Source organism: Mandrillus leucophaeus, unplaced genomic scaffold (assembly GCF_000951045.1).
Source record: "Mandrillus leucophaeus isolate KB7577 unplaced genomic scaffold, Mleu.le_1.0 Scaffold52, whole genome shotgun sequence".
In the NCBI taxonomy this organism is placed as follows: domain Eukaryota; kingdom Metazoa; phylum Chordata; class Mammalia; order Primates; family Cercopithecidae; genus Mandrillus; species Mandrillus leucophaeus.
Window position 1 is genome coordinate 1377541 of NW_012105586.1, and position 9777 is coordinate 1387317.

General features: G+C 45.4%; 1 protein-coding gene across 1 annotated transcript; it reads left to right on the forward strand.

Moving 5' to 3' along the window:
- The first annotated feature begins 5628 nt into the window (after positions 1-5628).
- LOC105551353 (PRAME family member 12-like) lies at positions 5629-8364 on the forward strand. Its single transcript, XM_011996554.1, has 3 exons — positions 5629-5915; positions 6305-6880; positions 7800-8364. The coding sequence occupies exons 1-3, from the start codon at positions 5629-5631 to the stop codon at positions 8362-8364; spliced, it is 1428 nt and encodes a 475-aa protein (XP_011851944.1).
- Positions 8365-9777: the final 1413 nt, after the last annotated feature.

Sequence of the window (9777 nt, forward strand, 5' to 3'; positions counted from 1 at the left end):
CTATTACTTTGTCTATGTAGAAAGAAGTAGACATAAGAGACTTCATTTTGTTCTGTACTAAGAGAAATTCTTCTGCCTTGAGATGCTGTTCATCTGTAACCCTAGCCCCAACCCTGTACTCGCAGACACATGTGCTATGTTGACTCAAGGTTTAATGGATTTAGGGCTATGCAGGACATGCTTTGTTAAAAAAGTGCTTAAAGAGAATATGCTTGTTGAAAGTCATGCCATTCTCTAATCTCAAGTACCCAAGGACACAATATACTGCAGAAGGCCTCAGGGACCTCTGTCTGGGAAAACCAGGAATTGTCCGAGGTTTCTCCCCATGTGACAGCCTGAGATATGGCTTCGTGGGAAAGGAAAGACCTGACTGTAACCCAGTCTGACACCCGTAAAGGGTCTGTGCAGAGGAGGACTAGTAAAAGAGGAAGGCCTCTTTGCAGTTAAGATAAGAGGAAGGCATCTGTCTCCTGCTCGTCCCTAAGTAATGGAATGTCTCTGTGTAAAACACAATTGTATGTTCTATTTACTGAGATAGGAGAAAACTGCCTTAAGGCTGGAAGTGAGACATGCTAGCCACACTACTGCTCTTTAATGCACTGAGATGTTTCTATATGTGCACATCAAGGCACAGCACCTTTTCTTAAACTTATTTATGACACGGAGACCATTGTTCACATGTTTTCCTGCTGATCCTCTCCCCACTATTACCCTGTTGTCCTGAAACATCCCCCTCTCTGAGATGGTAAAGACAATGATCAATAAATACTGAAGGAACTCAGAGACCAGTGCCAGCACAGGTCCTCCTTATGCTAAGGGCCGTTCCCCTAGGCCCACTTTTCTTTCCCTATACTTTGTCTCTGTGTCTTATTTCTTTTCTCAGTCTCTCATTCCACCTGAGGAGAAACACCCACAGGTGCGGAAGGGCAGGCCACCCCTTCAAGTAACCAATTTGATCAACTGCAAGAAAGGGTATCAGTGATTAAAGATCAAATCAATGAAGTGAAGCGGGAAGAGAAGTTTTGAGAAAAAAGAGTAAAAAGAAACAAACAAAGCCTCCAAGAAATATGGGACTATGTGAAAAGACCAAATCTACATCTGATTGGTGTACCTGAAAGTGACGGTGAGAGTGGAACCAAATTGGAAAACACTCTGCAGGATATAATCCACGAGAACTTCCCCAACCTAGCAAGGCAAGCCAACATTCAAATTCAGGAAATACAGAGAATGCCACAAAGATACTCCTCAAGAAGAGCAACTCCAAGACACGTAATTGTCAGATTCACTAAAGTTGAAATGAAGGAAAAAATGTTAAGGGCAGCCAGAGAGAAAGGTCGGGTTACCCACAAAGGGAAGCCCATCAGACTAACAGAGGATCTCTCAGTAGAAACTCTACAAGCCAGAATAGAGTGGGGGTCAATATTCAACGTTCTTAAAGAAAAGAATTTTCAACCCATAATTTCATATCCATCCAAACTAAGCTTTATAAGTGAAGGAGAAATAAAATCCTTTATAGACAAGCAAATGCTGAGAGATTTTGTCATCACCAGGCCTGCTCTACAAGAGCTCCTGAAGGAAGCACTAAACATGGAAAGGAAGAACTGGTACCAGCCACTACAAAAGCATGCCAACCTGTAAAGGCCATTGATGCTAGGAAGAAACTGCATCAACTAACGAGCAAAATAACCAGCTAACATCATAATAACAGGATCAAGTTCACACATAGCAATATTAAATGTAAATGGGATAAATGCTCTAATTAAAAGACACAGACTGGCAAATTGGATAAAAAGTCAAGACCCATCAGTGTGCTGTATTCAGGAGACCCATCTCAGGTGCAGAGACACACATAGGCTCAAAATAAAGGGATGGAGGAAGATCTACCAAGCAAATGGAAAAGAAAACAAAACGAAAGGCAGGGGTTGCAATCCTAATCTCTGATAAAACAGACTTCTAACCAATAAAGATCAAAAGAGACAAGGCCATTACATCATGGTAAAGGGAACAATTCAGCAAGAAGAGCTAACTATCCTAAATATATATGCACCCAATACAGGAGCACCCAGATTCATAAAACAAGTCCTTAGAGACCTACAAAGAGACTCAGACTCCCACACAATAATACTGGGAGACTTTAATACCCCACTGTTAACATTAGATAGATCAACGAGACAGGAAGTTAACAAGGATATCCAGGAATTGAACTCAGCTCTGCACCAAGCGGATGTAATAGACATCTACAGAACTCTCCACCCCAAATCAACAGAATATACATTCTTCAAACTAGAACTCAGGATTAAGAAACTCACTCAAAACCACTTAACTACATGGAAACTGAACAACCTCCTCCTGAATGACTACTGGGTACATAACGAAATGAAGGCAGAAATAAAGATGTTCTTTGAAACCAATCAGAAAAAAGACAAAACATACCAGAATCTCTGGGACACATTTAAAGAAGTATGTAGAGGGAAATTTATGGCACTAAATGCCCACAAGAGAAAGCAGGAAAGATCTAAAATTGACATCCTAACATGACAATTAAAAGAACTAGAGAAGCAAGAGCAAACACATTAAAAACCTAGCAGAAGGCAAGAAATAACTAAGATTAGAGCAGAACTGAAGGAGATAGAGACACAAAAAACCCTTCAATAAATCAATGAATCCAGGAGCTGGTTTTTTGAAAAGATCAACAAAATTGATAGATCACTAGCAAGACTAATAAAGAAGAAAAGAGAGAAGAATCAAATAGACACCATAAAAAATGATATCACCACCCATCCCACAGAAATGCAAACTACCATCAGGGAATACTATAAAGACCTCTACACAAATAAACTAGAAAATCTGGAAGAAATGGATAAATTCCTGGACACATACACCTTCCAAAGACTAAACCAGGAAGAAGTTGAACCCCTGAATAGACCAATAACAGGCTCTGAAGTTGAGGCAATAATTAAGAGCCTACCAACCAAAAAAGTCCAGTACCAGATGGATTCACAGCTGAATTCTACAAGAGGTATAAGGAGGAGCTGGTACCATTCTTTCTGAAACTATTCCCATCAATAGGAAAAGAGGGAATCTGGCCAGCATCATCCTGATACCAAAGCCTGGCAGGGACACAACACCAAAAAAAAGATAATTTTAGACCAATATCCATGATGATCATTGATGCAAAAAGCCTCCATAAAATACTGGCAAACCGAATCCAGCAGCACATCAAAAAGCTTATCTACCATGATCAAGTGGGCTTCATCCCTGGGATACAATGCTGGTTCCACATATGCAAATCAATAAACGTAATCCAGCATATAAAGAGAACCAAAGACAAAAACCACATGATGATCTCAATAGATGCAGAAAGGCATTTGACAAAATTCAACAGCCCTTCACGCTAAAAACTCTCAATAAATTCATTATTGATGGGACATATCTCAAAATAATAAGAGCCATTTATGACAAACCCACAGCCAATATCATACTGAATGGGCAAAAACTGGAAGCATTCCCTTTGAAAACTGGCACGAGACAGGAATGCTGTCTCTCACCACTCCTATTCAATGTAGTGTTGGAAGTTCTGGCCAGGGCAATCAGGCAGGAGAAAGAAATAACTAAGCAAGATATAACTTAGCAAATGTAAATTTAGGATATTCAGTTAGGGTATTCAATTAGGAAAAGAGGAAGTCAAATTGTCCCTGTTTGCAGATGACATGATTGTTTATTTAGAAAACCCCGTCATCTCAGCCCAAAATCTCCTTAAGCTGATAAGCGACTTCAGCAAAGTCTCAGGATACAAAATCAATGTGCAAAAATCACAAGCATTCTTATACACCAATAACAGACAAACAGAGAGCCAAATCATGAGTGAACTCCGATTCACAATTGCTTCAAAGAGAATAAAATACCCAGGAATCCAACTTACAAGGGATGTGAAGGACCTCATCAAGGAGAACTACAAACCACTGCTCAAATAAATAAAAGAGGACACAAACAAATGGAAGAACATTCCACGCTCATGGATAGGAAGAATTAATATCGTGAAAATGGCCATACCGCCCAAGGTAATTTATAGATTCAATGCCATCCCCATCAAGCTACCAATGACTTTCTTTACAGAACTGGAAAAATCTACTGTAAAGTTCATACCTTCTGGTTTTGTTTTTTCTGTCAAATGCCAGAAACAGATTCAACTCTTTCCTCCATCACTATGAAGCTCTCATGTCAGTCAAATTTCATCAGTGTTTGTGGAATAAAGGAATAATGAGTTGTGGACTTTCACCCTATTATTTATACTTTCACTTTCATAAATGTATATCTGATTCAATCAGTTAATCAGAAGAAAGTCACAAGCTCAATCAGGATTAACTGGATGGAACTTCAGAATCTAATCAGACATCATTTTCTGATTGGAAGCTGGTTGTTGAGAAGGGGAGGGTGTGGTTAGAAAGGTCCATAAAAGCTCCCACAGCTGCACAGAAGAGACCCGAAGCCCTGGCACCTGGAGTACTGCTTGGTTCTCGGAGAGGTCGCAGCACCCTGCAAACTGAGTCCAGCTCTGGTAAGTCACCCCCTCCTTAGGTTCATGCCCATCTGATCTGCAGCCAGTCAGCCAGTCAGCCAGTCAGGGACGGTGACATGCAGCCCAAGGTGGCAGAAAGAACTTCCTTGTCTGTTTTCAGATGAACAGATTTAGGCTTTGATTTTTCCTCTAAATGTAGTTTTGTCTTCATCCCCCAAAATTTGATTTGTCCTTGGTTTTTGTCATTTCAAATTTTGTATCCAAGCAGTTTTTTTTAAACAAAAGATATTAAAAACTTACAACTAGTTGAATTTCTATTTCATGACATTTGAAATTATTGGTTTTTGTGCCCTTAAATTATAGTTCACAGACTTGATGGCATTGTGATTTTACATGTTAGGCTCTCATTTTTACTAAAACCTTAAATATTCCATAGACCATTCTCAAGAGTGGAGTCTTTGTTCTGAATATGGGATCAATTTTTTTTCCCCCTAGATTCCATCCTAAAGTGGGTCATTGTGAGTCTGTGTGAGAGAACAACATTGGAACCTTCATCTGAGAGTTAGAGTTTTTGTCCCTAACTTCCACAGGCTCTAGAATACTGTCACGGTGCTTTCACAATTTTTTGTTACAATTTTTCAAAATAAAAAATAATGGCACTGATTCCAAGCAGTCCCTTTAGTCTTCTGCAAGCATGATAATTGTGGGAACTGAGAATGTAGGCTGTGTGGGGCCACAGGACATTCTCATTCCATTGTTTTAGGGTGGTAAGTGACAAGAAATATTTTCTCGAAAAGGTGGAGCTTAGCTTTCAGGATCCTCAGCAACGCTTCCCAGTGTTACTGAGATTTAGTGCAGCAATGGTTGAAAATGAATGGGCCAGTGGTCACCTACCCCCTCCTCATCGTTTGGAAGACAATCTTCATGGTACCAGCAGGAGCAGAATTACGGATTTGTGTTCAGAAAGTGCAGAGCGGAATTGGGGTGAACTAATTACCTTTCCATCACTACCAGAGCAATAGCATTGGCACTAGGAGATGATGAAGTAATGTGATTTGCCATAAGAATCATGCTCTTTCTCTGAAAGTTTTCCATGTAGATTCATCAGCATGAGCCTCCAGGCCCCACCCAGACTCCTGGAGCTGGCTGAGCAGAGTCTGCTGAGGGACGGAGCCTTGGCCATCCCCACCCTGGAGGAGCTGCCCAGGGAGCTCTTTCCCTCTCTGTTCATAGAGGCCTTTACCAGGAGATGCTGCGAGACCCTGAAAACTACGGTGCAGGCCTGGCCCTTCACCTGCCTTCCTCTAGGGTCCCTGATGAAGTCGCGTCCTCTGGAGACCTTTGGAGCTGTGCTGGAGGGGCTTGATGCACTGCTTGCCCAGAAGGTTCGCCCCAGGTGAGGTGACCCAGCTGACCAGGTGGGGAGGGCCCAGACATCCAGGGTAGGGTTGGCTGGGTCAGAAGGAGTGGGAGGCCCAAGGGTGGCCCAGAGTCTTCTGATGAGGCTGGCAAGGAAGCTCAGAGAGGCCTTGGCCATTGTCCAGCTCCTCTGGGAAAAGACTGCTCACCATGCAGGGCCCACTGAAGGATCAGGAACGGGGTTCCTCCCAGTGGCAATTGAAGACACTAGCAGTGGGGACCAGGCAGGTTTCAAGGAGAAAGAGGGATGGAGAAAAGACAGAGAGTGGGAGAAGCAGCAGGGAGGGGAGTCACTGATGTCTGAGATGTGGATAAAAGCTCAAATCGTTGAGTAAATTTGGAGCCTCTCTTCTCTTTTACCCACAGGCGGTGGAAACTCCAAGTGCTGGACTTGCGGGATGTGGATGAGAACTTCTGGGGCATATGGTCTGGAGCTTCTGCACCCTCCCCAGAGGCCCTGAGTAAGAGACAAACAGCAGAGAACTGTGCAAGGCTGGGTGGGCAGCAGCCCTTGTTGGTGACCCTAGACCTTTGCTTCAAGAATGGGACTCTGGATGAATGCCTCACCCACTTCTTAGAGTGGGGCAAACAGAGAAAAGGCTTACTGCATGTGTGTTGCAAGGAGCTGCAGATTTTTGGAATGCCCATCCACAGTATCATAGAGGTCCTGAACATGGTGGAACTAGACTGTATCCGGGAGATGGAAGTGTGCTGCCCCTGGGAGCTGTCCATTCTTATAAGGTTCGCCCCTTACCTGGGCCAGATGAGGAATCTCCGCAAACTTGTTCTCTTCAACATCCATGTGTCTGCCTGCATTCCCCCAGACAAGAAGGAGCAGTTTATCACCCAGTTCACCTCTCAGTTCCTCAAGCTGGACTCCTTCCAGAAGCTTTACATGCACTCTGTCTCTTTCCTCGAAGGCCACCTGGACCAGCTGCTCAGGTGAGGAAGGGTGGTGAGTTTTCCGTGCAGACCACAGCAGAGCCTTTCTCTGTTACAGTAAACACCAGGGGGTATCTACTGTGAGCCAGCTGGTGATGAGGTCACAGTGAAGAGGACACTAGAATGTCCATGCATTGTCCTGTTGGCAGCTCTGTCCTAAAATGGGTGTCACACAACCATCCCAATAAGCCAGCGGGATCTCCTGGGCTAGACGCTATAGAGAGGCTGCCATGCTAGGATGCTAGCAACTGCGGGTTCAGATCTAGTGAGGGTGCGTTTGTGAATTCCTCCCGAGGATGTGTGTCTAAGTTAAGATGATGGGAAATAGGGAGGTGAAGAGGGCACTAAAGAAGAGAAAGCCCATCACACCCCTCTGTTTTAAAATAGAAGCTCTGTCCTCACCTGCCTAGTGAACAGGCAGAATCCTGTCTCTCCCTCTGTCAGTAAAATGCTCTGAGCTCCAAGTCAGGTAACTAATGTACGGGAAATACATGATGATGGAATAGAGGGTGAGGGAGCAGGAGTGAAGAAGGGAGAAAGGATAGACGGTTTGCTGCTGATACAGGCGTGTCAGGGACTCCTGCAGCCTGGCCACCCCAGCTGATGTTGCAGGATCCCGCCTGGGTTGTTCTTTATGTCTGTGTCTCCACAGTGCTCCTGTGGCCCAGAGATGTGGCTTTCTGCCTGACAGATGAAGAAAGGGAGCCTTAGAGTTCATGGGCTTGACCCAGTCACCTGAGTGATGGTGAAGGACTGAGCCTCAATTGGGACTGTCCGGAAGGAGCAGAGTCTCCGTTCCCACACCGCGGGTGCTGACTATCCTCGGATGAGCAGAGCAGCCTTGGGTTGTGGAGACTGTCATCTCTCACCCTGAGGTCTTCCCACCACTCTCCTCTATCTCCTCCTTGTTCTCTCCCAGGAGTCTCCAGGCCCCCTTGGAGACGGTCGTCATGACCGATTGCCTGCTGTCAGAGTCGGACTTGAAGCATCTCTCTTGGTGCCCGAGCATCCGTCAGCTAAAGAAGCTGGACCTGAGGGGCATCACACTGACCCATTTCAGCCCTGAGCCCCTCGCCGTTCTGCTAGAGCAAGTTGAGGCCACCCTGCAGACTCTGGACTTAGAGGACTGTGGGATCACGGACTCCCAACTCAGTGCCATCCTGCCTGCCCTGAGCCGCTGCTCCCAGCTCAGCACCTTGAGCTTCTGTGGGAACCTCATGTCCGTGGCCGCCCTGGAGAACCTGCTGCGCCACCCTGGAGAACCTGCTGAGCAAGCTGAGCCTGGAGCTGCACCTGCCCCTCTGGAGAGTTATGATGCCCAGGGTGCTCTCTGCTGGGGGAGATTTGCTCAACTTGGGGCTGAGCTGATGAAGACACTGAGGGACTTAAGGCAGCCCAAGACTGTTGTGTTCAGCACTGTCCCCTGCCCTTGCTGTGGCATCAGGGCCTCCTATGACCTGGAGCCCAGTCACTGCCTCTGCTGAATGCCTGCCCATCAGGGCGGATATATTTAGATCTTTCTTCTCGTCATTTGGGAGCTGAATCCTAGGCCATGAGTGCATGAGCTCACCGCAACTTCCACCTCGCAGGTTCAAGGGATTCTCCTGCCTCAGTCTCCCGAGTAGCTGGAATTACAGACATGTGCCACCATGCCTGGCAAATTTTTTGTATTTTAAGGAGAGAAGGGGTTTCTTCATGTTGGTCAGGCTGGTCTCAAACTCCCGACCTCAGGGGATCCGCCTGCCTCGGCCTCCCAAAGTGCTGGGATTACAGGCATGAGCTGCCACACCTGGCTCATAATAGTAAAATTTGAAAAATATCATAAAATATGATCCTTGCAACACTAAATTACACCACATGATCTGATCTACCAGCAGATGGCACCCGAGATTGATGTATTGGAAATTTTGATCTTATAATCATTAGGAATGAATCGAGTCCTGAACCGCCCACCATGCCCCCTGCTGGCTCCTGGGGCTTTGCTGTTTGGAAGAATCATGATGAAATTTGTGGTGACTTGAAGAAACTTAGCCCCATTGCATGCCTTGGGTTCCTGTTGCCTCCCTGTTGTCAGGAATAGGAGGCGAGATTGAAACGTGGAAAATGCTGGGACTTCTGCTGAGAAGAGCTAAAAGATCAAGATGTATTGATCTTACTGTATGCCAGGCCCCATGCCAAACCCTAAACATGAACCATCTTATTGGATTCTACCAGGGTCCCACAAGCTGTTGGACAACACCATCCTCATTTTACAGGGAACCTGAGGCTCTTGGCTAATATCCCTGACAGCAACACCAGCCCCTGAATCCTCAGCAGGATCCTTCACTTGAGTGCCGTTATGCAGGCTTCCTCAGCACAGGGAAGGTCACTCATCACCCACAGGCACTTGATCGTTCTCCACCCTTCGATGATGTGAGATTCCAAAACACGTTGCACTAGTCTCTTCCTGATTGCGGAGGGCGAGGCAGGGTGGGGGAGCGTTATGAGAAAATCTCTCCTCGATCTGACCTAGCTCCCCAAAAAGATGTACCTTTTTAAATGTCAGATGGAAATATTTAAAAAGTGTTACATGCCTGTATAGTTTTAGTATTTTATTTAAAGGGAGTGTGGCTGTCTTTACTGGCTACAACCAGTTTAATTCAAGAAGGGCTGCTAGTCATCAAGGGAACAAGCAAGGGTTGGTGCCGCCCAGAGAATCCAGTTAATACACAATATGGACATCCCCTTCCAGGGCAGCAGGAATAGAGTGGCTCCTTGTGCAGTGAAGCTGAAGCTGACGTCCACCAGCTAAGGCTTCTGGAACCATGTGGAGACTCACAAGGAATGGCCAGAGTCTCAGCATCTGGTGAGCAGTGAAAGACTCTGAGAAGAAGGTGCTTTCCATGTGGATTGGCTCA